The 23,228-nt window shown below is 43.5% G+C and overlaps 1 protein-coding gene across 1 annotated transcript in view; it reads right to left on the bottom strand.

The window, feature by feature from the left end:
* LOC137430738 (ankyrin repeat and BTB/POZ domain-containing protein 2-like) overlaps positions 1-23,228 on the bottom strand; it is a 99,794-nt gene that overhangs the window by 10,652 nt on the left and 65,914 nt on the right. Inside the window, exons 12-15 of the mRNA XM_068121514.2 lie at positions 21,631-21,745; positions 20,516-20,618; positions 11,297-11,381; positions 11,052-11,123 (exon numbers count right to left, since the gene is read on the bottom strand). Coding sequence (XP_067977615.2) covers positions 11,052-11,123; positions 11,297-11,381; positions 20,516-20,618; positions 21,631-21,745 — 375 coding nt within the window. The remainder of the gene's footprint in view (positions 1-11,051; positions 11,124-11,296; positions 11,382-20,515; positions 20,619-21,630; positions 21,746-23,228) is intronic.

The raw sequence follows: 23,228 nt of genomic DNA, 5'->3' as shown, positions 1-23,228 counted from the left end.
GCCCAAACGGTCACCCCACCACCTCCAGCTTGGACTCTTGGCACTATACAATCTTTGTTGTGGGCTTCATGCACTTGTCTGCGCACTCGGACGCGGCCATCTTGACGATAGACGAGAAATCTAGACTCGTCACTGAAGATCACGTGATTCCAGTGTCAGGGCTGCCATTGATGGTGCTCTCTGGCCCACTGCAATCGGCGCTGGCGGTGTTGTCTGGTCAGGCGTGGCTTTCTCAGGGGACGCCTGGCACGATAGCCTGCTTGAACCAGTCGTTGGTTGACTGGCCTTCTGGATACAGGCACATTTGTCAGTTGCTGCCACTCAGCCCTAAGCCGATTAGCTGACTTGGTACGGCCATTGTGGACTAACCGGTGCAGCTGGCGATCATCCCTCCTTGTGGTTTTGCGGGGATGTCCTGGCCTCGGTATCGGAGTAGGGACACCCCTCTGAGCATTTGGTTTCAGGATCTTTGACACCTGACCTTGAGTGATGCCATACTGCCGAGCAATAGCATGCTCTTTCATGCCGTAATTTCGTAAAGCCACCACTCCATGACAAACAGCATTGTCGAGTTGACGGACCATCTCCAGAGGAAGCGGCAATAACTTTTGGAGACGTGCAGCAGTTGTTTTCCACTAATACAGAACGCAACAACCCTTGTATACCCGACTGTGAAGCCAATCGTCAAATGCACCTGTCCGTACATTTTGCCATGCCACCTGTGATATAATCCTGTTGTTGACTTCTTGCTGCGACAGACAATCAGTGACATGGTTCTTTTCACAAATAAATCACCAAAGTGTAAAAGAAACTCACCAGATTGATATACTGAGTTAAGAAAATAAACCCAAGTCAAGAAAAAAAAAATATTCCATATTAAATGCCAAGTCTGTATATGACATTTGAACCTGATTTCCAACACATTTTGATTTGAACCAAACACATTTTTAACCTGGTGAGATGAAAAAGCTGAACAGGAAAGCTCCCATTTTGAATGACTTGAAAGGTAAATGAATATGTTATGAACTTTTGTGACAGAAAAAACAATGGTCAGTGGAAACAGACAGGAAAACAGAAACCAGGTTCAAAAGTTATCATCTATCTATAATTCCATTAATCTCTGTGTGTATGTGTGTGTGTATGTGTGTGTGTGTGTATGCGACAACGATTTCTCGACAACTACCGGTCCGATATACTTGAAACTTGCCAGGTATATTGCTGGGGACCCGAGGATGTGCCTTTTCAAGGTTTGAAATTAATCGGACAAGTACTTACCGAGCTATGGCGATTTAGCCGTTCGCCGTTCGCTTTGGCTTTGCGAATGGACCAAACCATTCATGTAAATAGAGGGGGGGGGGTGTTCTGTGGTCGTTCGCTTTGGCTTTGCGAATGGACCAAACCATTCATGTAAATAGAGGGGGGGGTTCTGTGGTCGTTCGCTTTGGCTTTGCGAATGGACCAAACCATTCATGTAAATAGAGGGGGGGGTTCTGTGGTCGTTGCGAATGGACCAAACCATTCATGTAAATAGAGGGGGGGGGGGGGGTTCTGTGGTCTTTACTGCCACGTGGTTTCAAAGTTTTTTTTTGTTGTTGTTGTTTGCACGCATGTTTTTTTGCACCCACGTACGGGCACGCCCTAGGATGTTTACACACACACACCCCTACACAAATTTTTTTTTTTTTTTTTTTTGGCAAGGAACGGGCACCCACGTACGGGCACGTCCTAGCTTATATATAGTACGGGCATGCCCTAGTCTATCTATAATTCCATTAATCTCTGTGTGTATGTATGTGTGTATGTCTGTATACGACCGCTGTTTCTCGACAACTACCGGTCCGATATACTTGAAACTTGCCAGGTATATTGCTGGGGACCCGAGGATGTGCCTTTTCAAGGTTTGAAATTAATCGGACAAGTACTTACCGAGCTATGGCGATTTAGCCGTTCGCCGTTCGCTTTGGCGTTGCGAATGGACCAAACCATTTCATGTAAATAGAGGGGGGGGTTCTGTGGTCGTTGCGAATGGACCAAACCATTTCATGTAAATAGAGGGGGGGGATTGTCACTGTACTCGCAAGCCGTTCGCCGTTCGCTTTGGCGTTGCGAATGGACCAAACCATTTCATGTAAATAGAGGGGGGGGATATAATTTTAGATATATATATAGTACGGGCATATATATAGTACGGGCATGCCCTAGTTGATATAATACATGGAAACTTCGAGGTAAGAGGAGGCTATTTTCCCAGTGTACCTGTGCCATATTCCCAGCCGGACACTCCCACCTACTGCAATTTGTACATGTTATACAGCTAGCCACAAGCATAGAGTTGGTAAAGATACCAGTACACAATGACCTAATTTTTCTGAATCATAGAGTTACGGATTTGGCCGAGAGGATAAAGTGGTGAATAGATTAGAATAGTTATTTCATAGTATATGTTAGAATAAGTGTGTTGTAATTGCTGTAATTATTAAAAGGTGTCGGGCACGTGTTAAGAAAGATCTATTCGCCGCCCCGCCCCCCTCTGTAGTGTCCGTATCTACGCCCAACCTTCCCTTCCCCCCACTGCATTCTTCAACCTCCCATATTGTAATCTGTCTTTATATAGTCTTTTCCCATGAGTTTGCAGCCAATTGTCATGGCCCACGAGCATGATCGTGGGGTCAGAATAAGTACAAGAGATGTGCCAGAGACATGGCTACCTCAGGCCAAAAAAGTAATGTCAAGTACCTCAGTCCATATATGGGCATTTGGAACACACAATTCCAACGGACCATGTGGGTGTGGAATTTTCCCAGCTTGCCCCACCAATCAGCACAGGCCATCGATAATTGTCTGCTGGCTATGTCGGCCAATGGGCACGCACCTGTGGGTGCTCTGAGCCTCTGACCCACCCCACGGGACTTCATAATTCATATACGCCTGGGCCTAACTGCACTTGTTCCTGCCTTCTCTCTCCTTGTTGGTTCCTGCTCGCTCTGACTTCTGAGCTGGTTTGTTGCTGGTTCACTTTATGGTGCCTGCCTGTTGTGTCGTGATTCCTGACCGATCCTATGTGGTTTGGGGTGCACGGTGGTTTGCGTTACAGCTCGTAACACAATTGCTGGTGTGCGCGAGCATGGCTGGGAAGGCACACAAGGTGCTTCGTGTACTGACCTAAATCAAGGCTCACCTTGTGTGCGCAAGCTTCGTGCATGGAGCAGATCTCTTTCTCTTTCTCTTTCTCTGTCTATCTGTCTCATTTGTTCATTTGTTCTCTCTCTTTTTGTTTTGTCACCCTTGAGTGCATGTGATGACGTATTTGTTTAAGTTTGTCGAGGTCCTGAGGGCACCCTGAGTTATTTTGTTTATAACATAATCTTTTATCTTTTAGCATCTAAAAGTCATCTTTTAGCTCCTACACGCGCCTCGATCTTGTATACAAAAAAAAAAAAAAAATGTTACAGTATGTGGTCACCGCAACACCTTGCAGGCGTGTTCTTCTTGTTCTCCCCCCCCCACCCCCCCCCTCTACCCCTTCTCCATTTTCCTTGAAATAAACTTTATTACCTCTGCCACCATAGGTGGATGGAGGTTATGTTTTCACCCCTGTCTGCCTGTCTGTCTGTGTGTTTGTCTGTGAGCAGGATATCGCAAAAAGCTGTGGAAGTATTCAGACGAAATTTGGTGAAGATGTTGTGTATGTGACAAGGACGAAATGATTGAATTTTGGTGAAGATCCGGATTCGGATCCGCCTACTAGAATTTCTTAAGTAATTCTTCACCATTGGGAGATCGGGCCAAAAACGATACATAGCCGGATATCTCAAAAACATGTGGACGGATTCCGACGAATTTTGGCAGAGAGGTAGGGTATGTGACAAGGACGAAATGATTAGATTTTGGTGAAGATCCGGATTCGGATCTGACTACTAGAATTTTAAAAGTAATTCTTCACCATTGGGAGAAAGGGCCAAAAACAATACATAGCAGGATATCGCAAAAACTTGTGGACGGATTTTGACGAAACTTGGTGGACCGGTTGGGTGTCCGACAAGGACAAATGCATTAGATTTTGGTGAAGATCTGAATATGAATTCAGATATGAGAGTTATTAAATTTTTAAAGTGATTCTTCACCATTGAGTGATATGGCCAAAAATGATGTACAGCATGATATCTCAAAAACTTGAGGACGGATTTGGATGAAACTTGGTGGACCGGTTGTGTTTGTGAAAAGGACTAATAGTTTAGATTTTTGTGAAGATCTGAATATGGATTTGGCTACAATAATTATTTAACTTTTAAGTGATTCTTCACCATTGAGAGATCAGGTGAAAAGCGATATACAACATGGATATTTTAAAAAGTTATGGACGAGGTATGAATTGTAAATTGGTGCACGAGTTGGTTCGGTGACAAGAACAAGCCGATTAGATTTTGGTTCAGGTCAGAATCCAGATCTGGTCTATCAGTGGGATACAAAATGTAAGCTGTTCACCAGGCGGAGGTACGCGCTCCACCGAGTACCGTTCTAGTTGTGAATGAGAACTTGTGTGTGGTCATCGGGAGTAGGCTCCATTGCACATAGTCAATTGGCAAATTAATCTATTAGACTGGTGGAATGGGTTCGCGCTGAAGCGATGGTAAACTGAATAGGTTGGTAGGCTCACTCGGCCACTCTTTTCCGTGAGATTTGCCACGGTCGTGTTTTTTTTAAACGCCAATTCGCGCCAAATTAAACGGGCAGATGTGGGGATCTTTTCGACCCTTACCCACCGGTGGTGCAACTGTCGAGGAAGTTGCACAGCTGGAACAATATTGTGGGATCTTTAACATCGGCAACCTAAATGCATCAGGGATAAGCTGGCTTTACATTTCCATCACAATAACGATTGTGCTCTGCAATGCAGCACCGCTACTGGTACTGTATCAGAATGTCGGTTTATGGTTATATCAAATCAATATGAAATAGCTAAATGGTGAACACGTTACCAAATTAGGTATTCTGTCTCCCAATAAAACAAGAAATATCATTATGATATCATCGAGATCCTTCTCACAATGTAGATTTCCTAAATTTAATTGTAGACAAGTAGAGCTAAATTCAAAGTACACCGCCCCCATGCCAAATAAATAAATAACATATCCTTCAGCGCGCGACAGTGACGGTCGCCTGCGGCCCCCGGCGATGCCGCCTTGCACCACGTGGAGACAGAATTGGGAGGGAGCAGTGGACAATAATTGATTGATTAATTGTGTAATTAAAATAAATAAATAACAATAATAAAATTAATAATTTCTTAATCAATTAGCTAATAGCATACCTAAACTACCAGCGTTTCATCCAAATCTGTAACTTTTTGAAAATCAATAAAATGATTAATTAATCGACAAAAAGAAATAAATAATCAATTGATTAGTAATTAAATAATTAATCGATTAATTGATTAATCAATAAATCAAAAATACCCTTTACAGCCAAATCACTGTCATTGTCATGTCCAAATATCAGCTTCCTAACTGAAATGGTGCCTGAGATATTGCCCAGATGAGAAAGAAAATAAATAAGTACTTTCATAAATCGATAATAATTAAGTAATTAATCAATTAATCAATTAATTAATCAATTAATCAATTAATTCATTGATCAAAAAATAAAAAATAAGGTTTTTGCAAAAGCACGTGCTCACTATTGTGCTGAAATTTCAGCTTTCTAGATCCAAGGATGGCTAAGATATCACCCAGACAAACAAACAAACAAGAAAGAAAGTAAACGAACAAACCGAGTGAAAACTGAGTACTCCCTTTCGGCACGCATCATCGCTGGGTCCCTTCGGTGTGACAATAGGAAAGGAGCGGTGAACAAAAGTTAACAATCGTATTTGAAATTGTGATTCTCTTCTGAAATTTCTTGTTGTACTTTGGAAATGGAAATCACAACTAAATCTAAAAAAACTATAAAGCTCAGTTGACTTTTTGCTCGACCAAATAACAGCAAAACAGAGTTGAATAAAAGGGTGAAAATTCTACAGATGCTGTGATAAACAAGCATTCTGAGTATTGCGCTGCAATACATGTCCCCTACCGGCAGTCTGTCATCTGGAAAACTGTTGGGGAAATTACCAAGGGTTATTTACCCACAGGTTCTGAATCGTTCCCAATCGCGAATTACCTCAGGACGGGCTCACCTGTGATTCGCACTCGGGACTTCGATTTATACACCTTGCAGACAGGTCAGCAGAAGCACGACAAAAAAAGTTGTTGATAAAGAACCTTTCGAGTCACTAAATATCAGTAATTTATTATATTTTCCGGTTCACGATCAATGATCGATGTCTATATATATATGTTCCTCGGCTTGGCTCCGCCCCTCCCGAAAGCGCGCGCTGTGTCACGCTTTGGACGTTCGCGAGACGAGGCTGAGGGCGCGCGGTGCGGCTTGAGGAGAACTCTAGAATAAACAAAGTGCCATAACTTTGTCAAAAATGATCAAAACGTCGTGAAGTTCGAACTTGATCTGTAACTTATATTGAGGAAACCATGTACCAAGTTTGAAATCATTAGCATTTTAGGGTTTAGAAAAAAAAGTCCGGAAAACTGCGTGATGGACTGACAGACTGACGGACTGACAGATGGACAGACAGAGGGACGGCGTGCAAACCTATAGGCCCCTCCGGTGTACACCTGTAGAGGACTAATAACTACCTCTGTCGATTTGAATGTTTGAAAGAGAATAGACGTCTGGATCAATTTTTGAATTAAATTTGAAGTTTCATGACGTCATTAAATTTAAAGGGCTCAATCCCTCCTAAAGCACAACCCAAAACCTTTAAAACATAGCCTTATGAAGGGGGACAGACACACACACACACACACTCTGTTTTATATGGTATATATACAGACCTGGCCTTTAATATGGAATTTTTTTTTTGTAGAGGTGAACTTACTTTTCAAGATGCCTTAGAACCAAAAGTTCATTGGAATTATGTTGAAATTATTCTAGATTTTGTTAATGTGACCTTTAAAAGAAACAAAAACCACATTTGACATTTCGAAACAAATAAATTGATCCTTGAAAGTGATGTAAACTGATATCGAACTCAATTCATGGAGAGTACTGTGTTAAACTTCTGTACGTTTTCCAGAATTATCTCTTTATTTTGCACATTAGCCAAAAAATTTTTTAACAAAAACAAAAGTTCAATTACGACTGGGATTACCGACAGTAAAATTACAGCTCAGTACTTCGTGTAACCCCAACGAGCATTCAGGAGAGCACATACACGTTGAGGCATGCTGTTCACGAGATTTGCCAAGGTTTGGACAGGAATCGCTTGCCATGCAGTCACAATAGCCTGCTGCAATTCACGCACAGAGGTTGGGTGCTGGTCCAAGTGGTCGATTTGATGCGTTAATTCTGCCCACAAGTTCTCTATAGGATTCATATTCGGGAACATGGCAGGCCACTCCATATGCTCTACACCACGGTCAGCAAGAAAGTGTTGGATCATGCGAGCACGATGAGGCCGTGCATTGTCATCTTGGAAGACAAAGTTTCCTCGAAAGGCTGCACGAGCAAATGGAAGCAATGTTTCTTCCAGAATGGCCCTGGACTTGAACTGTTTCAGGTTTCCATTCAGAACAACCAGGTCAGTTATGCCCCCTGCATGAAAAGCAGCCCAAACGGTCACCACACCACCTCCAGCTTGGACTCTTGGCACTATACAATCTTTGTTGTAGGCTTCATGCACTTGTCTGCGCACTCGGATGCGGCCATCTTGACGATAGACAAGAAATCTAGACTCGTCACTGAAGATCACATGATTCCAGTGTCCTGGCTGCCATTGACAGTGCTCTCTGGCCCACTGCAATCGGCGCTGGCGGTGTTGTCTGGTCAGGCGTGGCTTTCTCAGGGGACGCCTGGCACAATAGCCTGCTGGAACCAGTCGTTGGTTGACTAGCCTTCTGGATACAGGCACATTTGTCAGTTGCTGCCACTCAGCTCTAAGCCGATTAGCTGACTTGGTACGGCCATTGCGGACTAACCGGTGCAGCTGGCGATCATCCCTCCTTGTGGTTTTGCGGGGACGTCCTGGCTTCGGTATTGGAGTAGGGACACCCCTCTGAGCATTTCGTTTCAGGATCTTTGACACCTGACGTTGAGTGATGCCATACTGCCGAGCAATAGCACGCTCTTTCATGCCGTAATTTCGTTAAGCCACCACTCCATTACAAACAGCATTGTCGAGTTGATGGACCATCTCCAGAGGAAGCGGCAATAACTTTTGGAGACGTGCAGCAGTTGTTTTCCACTAATACAGAACGCAACAACCCTTGTATACCCGACTGTGAAGCCAATCGTCAAATGCACCTGTCCGTACATTTTGCTACGCCACCTGTGATATAATCCTGTTGTTCACTTCTTGCTGCGACAGACAATCAGTGACATGGTTCTTTTAACAAATATATCACCAAAGTGTAAAAGAAACTCACCACATTGATATACTGAGTGAAGAAAGTAAACCCACGTCAAGAAAAAAAAAAGATTCCATATTAAATGCCAAGTCTGTATATATATATATATACATACAGTCACGTGAAAAAGTAAGTACACCCCATGTAAAGTTTTGACTTTTTCAACATATTTCAACATACAGCTATTTGATCTTCATTTCAACAATATTGAGAGATAAAGGTGATATAATATAACAAATATCATGAAACATTTACATTTTGTAGTCCATTGTATAATTTAAATAAACATAAATGCAAATTTCGCATGTGGAAAAAGTAAGTACACCCTTGGCTCTAATAGGTGGTATTGCCCCCTTTGGCAGAAACAACCTCAAGTAGGCGTTTCTTATAACTGTCTACCAGTCTCTGACATCTACTGGGAGAAATTTTTGCCCACTCCTCCTTGCAGAATTCTTTCAGCTGTGCGATGTTTGAGGGGTTTCTTGCATGCACAGCTCGTTTCAAATCCCCCCACAACATCTCGATGGGATTTAGATCCGGGCTTTGACTTGGCCATTCCAGAACCCTCCATTTCTTTCTTTTCAGCCATTCCTTGGTGGATTTACTGGTATGTTTAGGGTCATTGTCATGTTGCAAGGTCCACCTTCGGTTGAGCTTCAACTTCCGACAGATGGCCTCACATTATAGTCAAGCACCCTCTGGTACAATGACGAATTCATGGTGGATTCTATGATGGTGAGCTGCCCAGGCCCTGATGCAGCAAAGCTGCCCCAAACCATAATATTTCCACCACCATGCTTTACACTTGGTATCAGGTTCTTGTGGTCAAATGCTGTCTTTTGTTTTCGCCAAACATGTCTTATTTTACTGTGGCTAAATAGCTCTACCTTTGACTCGTCTGTCTAGAGCACATTGTTCCAGAAGTGCTGGTCTTTGCCTCGGTGTTCATTAGCAAACTTTAGTCTTGCCCTGATGTTCTTTCTGGACAGCAAAGGTTTCCTCCTGGCACACCTCCCATGCAGATCAAATTTGTGTAGCCTCTTTCTGATGGTAGACTCGTGCACTTTGACATCAACAGTGGCAAGAGCTACCTGTAGGTCCCGTGATGACATTCTGGGGTTCTTAGAGACTTCTTTCAGCATCTTGCGGTCTGCTCTCGGGCTGAACTTGCTGGGGCGGCCTGGCCTGAACAAGTTGGCAGTTGTTTGGAATCTTCTCCACTTGTAGATGATCTTCCGTACAGTCGAATGATTGATTTCAAATTGTTTGGAGATCTTTTAAAATCCCTTCCCAGACTCATAGGCATCTATAACCTTCTTTCTGAAGGCCTCGGAGAGCTCTTTTGATCTAGGCATGGTGACGCTGCACACTTCATAAACAAAGAGCAAACCAAACTAAATGTCTGAGGTTTAAATAAGACAGGTTCCTCCAAGATCCTCTCTAACGATGTTCTAATCATTTGCACCTAAGCTGGTGCACCTGATTCTAATTTTAGGTATTTGAAGGAGTGATAAATGTAGATTGTAGGGGTGTACTTACTTTTTCCACATGTGAAATTTGCATTTATGTTTATTTAAATTATACAATGGACTACAAAATGTGAATGTTTCATGATATTTGTTATATTATATCACCTTTATCTATCAATATTGTTGAAATGAAGATCAAATAGCTGTATGTTGAAATATGTTCAAAAAGTCAAAACTTTACATGGGGTGTACTTACTTTTTCACATGACTGTATATAAACGCGAGTTGTCTTTGTGTGTGTCCACGGTTTATTCAGAGATGGATGAACGGATCTTCATCAAACTTTCAGATGTTCATCAGTGAGTGCCTGGGAGTGTTTTAGGAGAAAAAAAAAAAAAAAAAATTAAAATATATGTATATATATATATATATCGCTCGATAGTGCCAAAGCCTTTTGAAAATAATGACAGTTATATACAAGTACACATTCGCATAAATGAATACAAAACAATTACCAGACATTTGAATACAAATAAATCAAACAATTCCGGAAGTGTACGAAGTTGGTAGTACGGGTTCTTTTTCTTCCTGATCGGCATCACACTTAACTCAGAAACGTGATGAACGTCACATTCACAAACCAGCATATATATGAACCCCCTTCCTCTCCTGCCTCCCCCTCTCCCCTCCCCCCTCCCTCCACCTTCCCCACCTCCAACCCCCTCCCCTCACCATCCCCCTTCCCCCCTTACCCCCTCCTCTTCCCCCATCCCTCCACCTACTCCCCCTCCCCTTCCCCCTACACCCCTCCCCCCTCTCCTTCCCCCCTCCCTCCCGCTCTCTCCCCTTCCCCCCTTCCCCTGCTCCCTCCCCCCCCCCCCCCCCCGCCCGGCAACGCCGGGTACTTCTGCTAGTCGGCTATAATTTGGCGAGATTTTGGCAGTAATGAAACAAATTATTCAAAATAATGATGTTATTTTAATAAATCAATTATAATTTATGATATAATTATAACTTTCAATAAAGAAAAAAACACAAACGAGAATCTGAAGATAATTTGTCAATGAAAATGGTAGGTAGGGATAGAATGATAAAATAATACGATAGTGAATCTAGTCACCTCCATTAGCTCATGGTCAGGAATCTTCAATGCCTCTTCTGTGTCACCTCGATACAGTTCCTCCATCATGGTCTGATTGCGAAGAGATAGACAGATAAGGGCTTGGCTCACAATCACACATATAGTTACTGTAATAACTTTGCTTTTGATTCTTTGGACTGCACCAATTATGAAGCTTTCATTGAGAAAAAAAATGCTCAGAACAAAGGTTGGTGTTAAAGATGGACTTGAACATTGACACCTACCTGGAAGGTTCTGTAAGACATATCAGGAATTTCGACAGATCGAATTGCATGATCATGGTCAGCGTTCGCCAGCATTGCACGGAACCTGGAACATCAAATTGGTTTCTATTGATATTTAGCATTGCATATAATGATAGAAACAGAGGAAAACTAGAACGTCACTCAGTAGAGAGCATACCCGCGCCTGGTTGGCCATATCACTCAATGGTGAAGAATCACTTAAAAAATTATACTAGCTGGATCCGGATCCGGATCCGGATCTTCACCAAAATTGAATCCATTCTTCCTTGTCTCACACTCAACCTGTCCAACATGTTTCGTCCAAATACATCCACAACTTTTTGAGATATCATCCTATGTATCGTTTTTGGCCCAATCTCCCAATGGTGAAGAATCACTTACCAAATTAAATAATTATCATATCTGAATCCATATTCAGATCTTCACCAAAATCGAATTGCACCGTCCTCATCAGACACCCAACCTCTCCACCAAGTTTCGTCCAAATCCGTCCACAACTTTTTGAGATATCCCGCTATGTATCGTTTTTGACCTTATCTCCCAATGGTGAAGAATCACTTTAAAATTCTAGTAGTCGAATCCGAATCCGGATCTTCACCAAAATCTAATCATTTCGTCCTTGTGACATACGCTACATCTCTGCCAAATTTCCTCCGAATCCAACCACAACCTTTTGAGATATTTCGTTCACAGACAAACGGACAGACAAACGGACAGACAAACAGACAGGTGTGAAAACATAACCTCCATCCACCTTTGGTGGCGGAGGTAGAAATGGAAATAATACATGATAGAATCGCATCTCAAGTGTAGAAAAGAAATACCCCATAGCACAGTCATGTGTTGATATGGTACTTTGCGATTGGTTGTCATGCAAACAATCAGAAAGTACCACACCTAAAGAAAGACTATACAACTATACAGGTACTGATATTATTGTAGTGTGTTGAATACTATCGCTCCTGGAAAGGAAATATCAATTAGCAAATATATAGGAATCAAAAGCTAATCCATGTGGCAGATTATAGCCCAACTTGTTGTTGTTGTTGTTGTTGTTGTATAGCCCCAGACAGTTCTCCTGAATAAGCCCACGGCATGGAGACAGCCAATCAATCTCGCAGGAGTGACCCAAAGATCCCCCACATCCAGGATGGTGTACCCCCGCCTTCACAAAGTCAGGGCCACGACAGAGTTAGAGAGAGAGTTAGGGAGAGAATTAGGGAGAGAGTTAGAGTTAGAGAGAGAGAGGGAGAGAGAGAGAGAGAGAGAGAGAGAGAGAGAGAGAGAGAGAAAGAAAAGAGGGAAACGAGGGAAAGGGCCGGTCCATGAGGACCGATTGGCAGTTTGACTGTGAACGTGCTGCCCTGACGAATCTGGGCAACAGGGAATAATGCAGGAAGATTTGGCCAAGACTTGCATTGGGAGGTACAACCACCACAAAGAGGCGTCCCTAGTAGTCGTCTAACTTCATGTTTCAGCAGGTTCTGTATGCAAGACCTCACAATAGAGGACGATCCAGTACAGATCTTGTGAATGCCTCACATTAAATACAGGTGTTAACGTTCCTTCAAGAAAAGTAAGATACACATTATAATGAAGTGTTCTCAATATCTGTGTACCTGCTAAAAGAAAACTTTGTTTAGGAGATGCAACCAAACAAAAGGCTGAAATGGGCAGCAGAAATGAAGATAGGATGACCAAGCCTGGAAGAGGGTGCTCTTTACAAACGAGTCCAAGTTTGAACTGTTTGGCAATAAATCAATGGAAGTTTGTTCGAAGGCAGACAGAAGAGCGGTATAACAAACAGTGTACAACAGCTACAGTGAAGCATGGGGTAGATAAATACAAGAGAGAGTTGTTCAGCCAAGTGTAACGGATTCATCACTTCTGTTGTTGCGGTTTTCATCCACTGTAAACATTTTTGATTCCATGTACTATTAATTGTTGTCGTTTAAGGGAATTAGAGATTACTATTTTCAAAAGGTAAAAAAGTTAATGTTTTAAATGAAACCGGAACCGGACGACGACGAAGAGGAGGAAGAGAAGGCAGAGCGAGTGAGTCGGATAAGAAGCCGAGCTGCTTCGAGGTCTGGAGCGAACGATTTGCGAACGAGGGTCATGAGTGAACTTTGGGTTTCCCGGGAAAGGGATTCCTGCGACAGAGTTGTTATCGCTGTGACCGATAAACCTGAGTGACAGGTTTTGCGGTCGATTCCGAGGAGAATCATCGGAGTGCCATTACGCCTCGAGAACAGGCCGTCAGCCATTTTGACTTGCGCGCTTTGCGCATCGCTCAAGGTTTTTTCACTTCGCTTCAACCATTTTCACCGCATTCAGACATTAATCTGGTGTGCGTGTGTAACGTGGATTTTGATTGGGAAATCTGTGGTTCGCCGATTTGGAGCCGTGGAACGTCCATACCCGAGGGTGTGATTTCCCAGTCGCCTTGAGGGCACCTTTGCGCAGCTTTGGCAGCGGGACTGTGACTGTCATCCGAACGGGATTCTGGTCTCGATTGAACAACGTACTGACGATCACTGGAGCGGCTCGACTTTGGCTTGATGCCGGAATAGAGACAATGGGAATGTTCTTCTTTTCGCTCACTTGGAGCACAGTGAGTTATATTGTACGAACCTGATGGTACCATCATAGGAAATATATATTGGTTGTACAATTGATTACTATTGTTGTTGTTGTTATTCTTGTGTGATCTTAATACAATACTTGTTTGTTGGTAACAATTGGTGTGGTTTCACCATTGATCTTTGACATACAGAATAACACATCTTTCTGCCATGACTCCTCTCGGGGTTCGGAGGTACACCGTGACCGGGGTTTGGGGAGGAGCACGTAACACAAGTTTGTCGGAGATTTACACAAGATTGGAAGTACACTGACCTCCGACAGGTACAGGTTGGTCCCAATCCATCATGCTATTGTCGGAGTTGATTTGGAAATCATATTCCAACATGCAATGATCCCAAGGATGTAGCCGATGTGGTGAGAAACTATCTAAAATATAAAGAGGCCGATTGAACACTCACAAAAATGCCTTGGCCTGCACAAAGTCCTGATAAGTACATCATTGAAGTTTGGATACTGAGAAAGTCAAACGGCACCCAAACAACTTGGACTAATTGTGGAAAGTGCTCCAGGATACTTGGAACAACTTTCCATAACAATACATTGATAAACTGTATTCTGTACATAGCCTGTGTTTCCATAATTGTTTCCAAAAATGTACATCTTATCATAATAGAGCAAACGTATATGGTTATGTCGTTATGTTTGTCACTATGTTTATATGCGACGAAAACGTCTTCTTCTTCTTCAAATAAAATTACCACCCTCTTAATTAACCCTATTAATTGCGTTAAGACAGCTGAGCCCCTCAGACCTTTGACGACCCTTTAATTCCCCCAAGACCCTTCAGTCCACCAAGACCTCTGAAGATCCAAAATACCCTGAAGAACCCCAAAAACCGCAAAGACCCCAAACACCCCGAAGAGCCTAAATACCATACCCTTCAAGGCCCTGAGGCTCAAAAAGACCCTGAATACCCAAAAACCCAAAAGACCCCAAAGACCCCAAAGACCCTGAAGACTGAAAATACCCCGAAGACCCAAAACACCCCGAAGACCCAAAACACCCCGAAGACCCAAAACACCCCGAAGACCCAAAACACCCCGAAGACCCAAAACACCCCGAAGACCCAAAACACCCCGAAGACCCAAAACACCCCGAAGACCCAAAACACCCCGAAGACCCAAAACACCCCGAAGACCCAAAACACCCCGAAGAACCAAAACACCCTGAAAGCCCAAAACACCCAAACAGACTGGGCAAACAAGTGGAACATGTCTTTCAATCCTGACAAATCTCACACTCTTACGATGTCTCTCCGAAAAGACCGACTGGACAACCCTCCCATCCACTTTCTGAATAATCCTCTCCAAGAAGTTCTGTCACTCAAGCTTTTGGGTCTCACTATCTGCCATGATCTTTCCTGGGAAAACCACATTTCAAATCTGGCCTCCAAAGCCAGTCGCCGACTGGGCATCCTCCGTCGTGCGAAGTCCTTCCTTGGCACACCTGAGCTCCTCACCACATACAAGGCTTTCATCCGCAGCTCAATGGAATACTGCGCTCCCCTCTGGGCTGGTGTTCCTGCCTCACACCTAGCTCGTCTTCACGCTGTTGAAACCAAAGCGTTCAGAATCATTGGAATCTCCCGTGATGAAGCGAACTCCAAGGGCCTCTCACTCACTCACCGCAGGCAGGTTGGTGGTCTTTCCATCTTCTACGGACTCCTCTCTGGCCTTGCCCCCCCCCCCCCCCCCCCAGCTTTCTCTGGGCTCTGTCCCGCAAATATTCCTACAGGTCGCACAAGATCTGCCTGCAACCCTCTTATGGTTAAACTGCCAAAATTAAGACTCTCTGCTCAACTTCACTCCTTCATTCCTCTTTTCTCCCACCTCTGGAACAAACTCCCTCACTCTCTTCAATCCCACTCCACCCTCCAGGTCTTTAAAACAGCTGTTCACCACCATCTCTTATCTTCCCCCATCCAAAACCTTGATCTTTTCTACCCCCGCTAATTTCACCCCAATGCCACTTTTTTGAAATACCAACTTCTGTCCTGGAAGTCCTTGGTGTCCTTGTGTTTTATACTTCTTCCACCGCCCCCCCCCCCCTTCCCACGCCTCCTCCCCCCAAGCCCTCTCCCTCCCACACATCTCCCTGCTCTCAAATGTTGTGCTTGTGTGCTTCCCCTTCTCTCCCCATCTTGTCTTCCGCTCCCTCTTTTTATATATTTTGTTTGTCTGGTTGATTTGTTTGTGAAGTAAATGTTTGCTCTTTCACGGGCCTCGATTCAGTATACAAAAAACCCCGAAGACCCAAAACACCCCGGAGACCCAAAACACCCCGGAGACCCAAAACACCCCAAAGACCCAAAACACCCCAAAGACCCAAAACACCCCGACGACCCAAAACACCCCGACGACCCAAAACACCCCGACGACCCAAAACACCCCGAAGACCCAAAACACCCCGAAGACCCAAAACACCCCGAAGACCCAAAACACCCCGAAGACCCAAAACACCCCGAAGACCCAAAACACCCCGAAGACCCAAAACACCCCGAAGACCCAAAACACCCCGAAGACCCAAAACACCCCGAAGACCCAAAACACCCCGAAGACCCAAAACACCCCGAAGACCCAAAACACCCAGAAGACCCAAAACACCCAGAAGACCCAAAACACCCAGAAGACCCAAAACACCCAGAAGACCCAAAACACCCCGAAGACGCAAAACACCCCCGAAGACCGAAAACACCCCGAAGACCGAAAACACCCCGAAGACCGAAAACACCCCGAAGACCGAAAACACCCCGAAAATCCAAAACACCCCAAAGACCCAAAACACCCCGACGACCCAAAACACCCCGACGACCCACAACACCCCAAAGGCCCAAAACACCCCAAAGGCCCAAAACACCCCGAAGACCCAAAACACCCTGAAGACCTAAAAAGACCCAAATACCCTGAAAGACCAAGAAGAACTAAAAGACCTTTAAGACCCAAAAGCTCCTGAAGACCCTGAAGACCCAAAAGCCTCTGAAGACACCAAAGACCCAAAAGACCCTGAAGACCCAAAACACCTCAAATACCCAAAACACCTCAAAGACCCAAAATACCCTTAAAGGCCCAGAGGATCCAAAAGTCCCTGAAGAGCCAAATGGCCCTGAAGACCCAAATGGCCCTGAAGACCCAAAACACCATGAAGACCCAAAAGACACCGAAATGGTCAAAGATGCCTACCCCTCTGAAACCATGTGTGGTGAGGTGCGCAGAGCAAGCCGTGTCATGCTAGTGTCTATAATAATAAAAGGCAGAGTGTGTGTGTGTGTGTGTCAGTGTGTGTGTATGTGTGTGTGTGTGTGTGTGTGTGTGTGTGTGTGTGTGTGTGTGTGTGCGTGTGCGTGCGTGTGTGTGTGTCTCCTCCATAACTCTAAAAACATAAAACCTAGTGGCCCCAAACTTTGCATGCATACTTATTGAACTGCAAGGGAGTGCACCAATGAAAACTGGGTGTTTGGATGTGTTTAAACACACCCCTTTTAACCATCATTAACTGGCTTATTTAATTACAACAAAACAAGCTTTATCCTTGGTCAGCCTGCTGCCCCTCACAGAGGTCTTTAGCTTTTTTGGCCTGCTCAAAACGCCTTGCCTTGGAACAGGCCACAACCGTTTCTGCACGATTAAGTGCTCAGCACTGATCTTTTCCACTTTCCTCACTCATATCATCGAATGTCTCATCTTTATACCTACAAATCACTGTAAGCATCGCTTTTGTTTAAATCTCGTTTTATGACTTTGTGGAGAATTTCCTTTGGTGAAAATGTATTTTTTTCCCCCCAATGGCCTCACACCCTCATTTTAACTCCAATTCAATTTCTGTTTTTATTTATGGTAGCTGCTAAAGTAGATTAAGACTCAGAGAAAACAAATTCTGTGAAAATCCAATCAGTTTTGGTTCATTTACTGCGTGGAGTGATATTACGTGGTGTATGTTGTAGGCCCTGCCTACTGTTAGGCCAAGCCGTTTTCTGCTCATAAAGGTGTCTAAATGAATTTTTGTTTAAAGTTGTTCGTATCATCACATGCCTGAAGTTATAAGCTATTGGATTATATGAGGGTTGTAGATACATCGCTTAGAAATCACATATTATGACTTTGCCAAGGACTTCCTTTGGTGAAAATCTGTTTTTTGCTTTGAACAGCCTCACACCCACCATTTAACTATAATTCGATTTCTGTTTTCATTTCTTGTAGTCACTAAGATAGCTAAAGACTCGGTGAAAACAAATTGTGTGAAAATCCATTCACTTCTGATTAATTGGGTTAATTTACCATGTCAAATGACTTTACATAGTGCAATGCTTAAATGTTCCTCATGCTTTTCGTATGGGCCTTGCCTCTTACCCTTCCCCCTCCCCTTCCTCTCCCCCTCCTCTCCCCTCCCCTCATCCACCCCTTCTCCTCTTCCCCCTTCCATCCCCCAACCCCCCTTCGCCCTCCTCTCTCCCACCCCTCCCCTTTTCTCCCTATTCCTCCCCTCCACACTCCCTCCCTCCCCCTTCCAGTAACTAATAATTCTCATATACTGTAGACATCCCATGGCCAATGACCTGACACTACCTCTCGAATTTATTACCTCGTCACGATCACATTCCTGCTCATAAAATCCATGTTCATAAATAACAATATCTTGCTGTAGGCCATGGAGCGCCAAAGTAAAATATGATTGAACAATGTTTTCTAATATAAGGATAATATTCATTCAACTATTAAAGATGCACGCTTGGATGCTTCAGGTTTGATTTGGAATCTGGAATTTTGTTTGGACATTATTCCAAACCAAGCTTGTATGTATACGACATGAACGATATTTCCCTTACTTTCAAAGTATCCTCCAGCTTTGAAAGTGTTGTCCAAAATTATTTTGGATTGCACATTCATTATGGGACATCATTCTTAATCACCTCCTTTGTACATCCTGCCTTCGTGTTATTTAATGAACTGGACAGGTAATCACCATATATATATAAATTTATATATAAGTTCTATAAATCCAGCATCTAGAACTTTCGTGTGACCAATGAAGAGCATTTCATGCTCAGACACACACACATATATATATATATATATATATATATATATATATATATATATATATATATATATATATATATAGATATATATACTACATGGCCAAAAGTATACGGACACCCCTTTTCCTTGGCAAAAGGAAGTCTTTCGCAAACAGTGGATTCAGCTGTTTTAGCCACACCCATTGCTGACAGGTATATACGTGTATAATCAAGCACAGAGCCATGCAATCTCCATAGACAAACATTGGCAGTAGAATGGGCCATACTTAAGAGCTCAGTGACTTTCAACGTGGCACCGTCATAGGATGCCACCTTTCCAACAAGTCAGTTCGTCAAATTTCTGCCCTGCAAAAGCTGCCCCGGTCAACGGAAAGTGCTGTTATTGTGAAGTGGAAACGTCTCGGAGCAACAACAGCTCAGCCGCAAAGTGGTAGGCCACACTAGCTCACAGAACGGGACCACCGAGTGCTGAAGCGCGTAGCACGTAAATTCCGCCATTTGACTCTGGAGCAGTGGAAACGCGTTCCCTGGAGTGATGAATCACGCTTCACCATCTGGCAGTCCGACGGAAAAAATCTGGGTTTGGTGGATGCCTGGTGGATGCCAGGAGAATGCAACTGCCCGAATGCATAATGCCAACTGTAAAATTTGGTGGAGGAATAATGGTCTGGGGCTGTTTTTAATGGTTTGGGCTAGGCCCCTGAGTTCCAGTGATGGGAAATCTTAACACTTCAGCATACAATGACATTCTAGACGATTGTGTGCTTCCAACTTTGTAGCACCAGTTTGGGCGAAGGCCCTTTCCTGTTTCAGCATGACAATGCCCCCGTGCACAAAGTGAAGTCCATACAGAAATGGTTTGTCGAGATCGGTGTGGAAGAACTTGATTGGCCTGCACAGAGCCCTGACCTCAACCCCATCGAACACCTTTCGGGTGAATTGGAACGCCGACTGCAAGCCAGACCTAATCGCCCAACATCAGTGCCCAACCTCACTAATGCTCTTGTGGCTGAATGGAAGCAAATCCCCGCAGCAATGTTCCAACATCTAGTGGAAAGCCTTCCCAGAAGAGTGGAGGTTGTTATAGCAGCAAAGGGGGACCGACTCCATATTAATGGCCATGTTTTGGAATGAGATGTTCACACACTTATACACATACACACACATAGACACACACACACACACGAACACATATATATACACACACACACACACACACACACACAAACACATACACACACACATACACACACAAAATACTAACCCAGACTAGACAGGTCAATGAAGAGGACATATACAGTACCTCTAATATATCCTGCCACACCTGGTTATAAGTACCGTAATAGTTGCCAATATAAAGACAATTACTGCCTCATAAATTATAAATCCACATAAATTACGACCATTCAAAACAAAACTCTAGATTAAATTTGAACCACTCTCAATGTGAAAGAATGATAGAATAAAAAACGGAAATAAAAATTGAGGTCAAAAGACCAAAGGAGCATGAGTGAGACCGGGGTGAGGAGGATGCCAGTAGCACACGGTGAGCATGGAAAGGCCGTCCTTGCACAAGGAATATGACATCGGAGAGGTTTGGGCTGTTAACAAAACTGGCATCTGGAGAGAGACAGACAAATGGGAAAGATGTTCACATTACAAAGTGCAGTTCTCTGATGTAACAACAAAAATAACGCATCACCCAAGAGAACAATTTGCAGGCAGACACACGTATGTTGGGTGACGTTGGTGTGAGCACCTTTTTGATGGATTCCAAAGTTTAATGGCTGCACATAATTTACAGTATATTTCCTGTAAAGTTAGTCCCTGTCAATGAAAACACTCATTTTTGGTTTAATACAACTAGCAACGGTACCCACCCTACGGGCGGGGCTTCAATTGGGAGGCCCAAATGAAAAGGCAAAATATCAGAAATTGAAGGCTTTTATATTTTAAACGATTTATATAAACATCCATTAAATCATATCACATGCAAATAATCAAAATCTAAACAGTATTTGTAGAATTTCAATAAAAGCCACATCACTGTTCATATCGGTAAATATTATTCCATCGTGTTTGGAAAAACTGGAAAATTGAAGAATTGGAAAAATTGGAAAATTGGGGGAAAAAAAATGGAAAAACAATATAGCCTATTTTACTCCAGGGGGTCCCAGGATTACCCACCCAAAATTTTGTTGTGATCGGTTCAGCCGTTTTTGCGGTACCTGGGAACGGACAGACAGACAGACAGACAGTCAGACATTTGGTGAATTATAGTAAGATAACTCAAAGAAGAATTTCGAATTTTAATCTTCAGCAAAAAAGCTGCGTCCTTGTGGATGGGTTCATTTCCCAAGAATTGGTGACATATTTTTTACGACTTGTAATAACCACTGCCATCAGGAGTGGCGCTATACCATACACATTTATATGGAGAGAATTGGGGTCCACCCCCTACCTCACTCCAATCCTCGATACCATCAAAATTTGTACCACCAACAACCCTCATGTGCATGTCCATGAGTAAAACCACCAAATGGGATGAGAAGATAGAGGCAAAAATAAGAAAGAAGGCCAAAATGTCATGTGACAAAATGATAAACAGCAATGAAAATTGAGAAAGACATACGCAGTCTGCCACGAGCTGCAGTTCTCTCTGTTGTTGGCTTTGATCTTGTCTGGGCAGCATAGCAATGGGATATAGTAATGGCGATTCTGGTTGCAGCTTCTTGGTCATTGTATTTCTGCAGGAATGAGGTGAGAGGTGGATGAGAAAACTGGTTACAGAAATACAAGTGTGATATAAACTGTTATTATGAAAAACATTGTGCATCTTCAAGAAAAATGTTCCAAAAAATCTGACACGGCTTTGCTTATTATGGAACGAAGTTCAGGGGTGCTTATGCGATGGCGCGTCGTCCGTCTGTCAGTCAGTCAGTCAGTCACTCCGTCAGTCAGTCAGTCAGTCAGTCAGTCCGTCAGTAAGTCAGTAAGTCAGTCCATCAGTCCGTTAGTCAGTCAATCCGTCCGTCCGTCAGTCAGTCAGTCCGTCAGTCAGTCAGTCAGTCCGTCAGTCAGTCAGTAAGTCAGTAAGTCAGTCAGTCAGTCAGTCAGTCCGTCAGTCAGTCAGTAAGTCAGTAAGTCAGTAAGTCAGTCAGTCAGTAAGTCAGTCAGTCAGTCAGTCAGTCCATCAGTCAGTCAGTCAGTCCGTCCGTCCGTCAGTCAGTCAGTCCGTCCGTCAGTCAGTCAGTCCGTCCGTCCGTCCGTCCGTCACTCAGTCCGTCAGGCAGTCCGTCCGTAAACACTTGAAACTTCTTCTTCGAAACCGCTGATGGGATTGCGACCAAATTTGGGACAAATTATATTTGTTATGTTGTGACTAAAGTTTGATTACGGCATTAAAAAAAATCGGGGTCTAAGGGGGTTTACCGGGGTCAAAGTGGGTCCAGGTTTGACCCCCCAAAATAGATATTTGCTTTCTTCTCTGAAACTACACACAATATTTCGATGAAACTTCACCACAACATTCACCACCCTTGCTGTACCAAAGTTTGTTCACGGGATTTAAAAATCTGCCCCTTTCGGGGTCTATGGGGGGTGGGGGGGGGGTTCCCCACAAAATAGGTATTTGCTTTCTTCTCAGAAACTACACACGCAATTCTAATGAAAATTGACCACAACATTAATCACCCATGTTGTACCGAGGTTTGTTAATGGAATTTTAAAAATCGGGGTCGAAGGTGGTCTATGGGGGTTGCTTGCCCCCCAAAATATGTATTTGCTTTTTTCTCAGAGCCTACACACACAATTTTGATGAAACTTCACCACAACCTTCATCATCCGTGATGTACCAATGCTTGTTCAAGGCATTGGAAAAATTGTGGTCTGAGGAGGTACACGGGGTGGGGCTGGGTGAGGGGGTAGGTTGTTCCACCCAAAATAGGTATTTTTTTGTTTGTTTGTTTAAAGTCTTATGATTATGTTAGTGTGATTCTACATGCTGTGCTGTCTTCTAGCAACCAGTGAAATTGGTTTAAAATACCTTTAGTCGGTGCAGTATACTGTTTATTCTACCAGGTGAGCGCCAGGGGTATTGCCCCGATGTTTTTGACTAGAGTCTGTTCACTGATTTAGTGCATCCCTTCATTTACACTCAAGTGAGAAATAACTCCGATGTTCCACCACATTATTCATTACCTACGACGCGATAACATCCAGCGAACACTT

This window comes from Myxine glutinosa, chromosome 7, assembly GCF_964187855.1.
Source record: "Myxine glutinosa chromosome 7, kmMyxGlut1.1, whole genome shotgun sequence".
Classification (NCBI taxonomy): Eukaryota; Metazoa; Chordata; class Myxini; order Myxiniformes; family Myxinidae; genus Myxine; species Myxine glutinosa.
The sequence above is the reverse complement of the archived record's forward strand: the minus strand, read 5'-3'. Positions and strand labels throughout refer to the sequence as shown.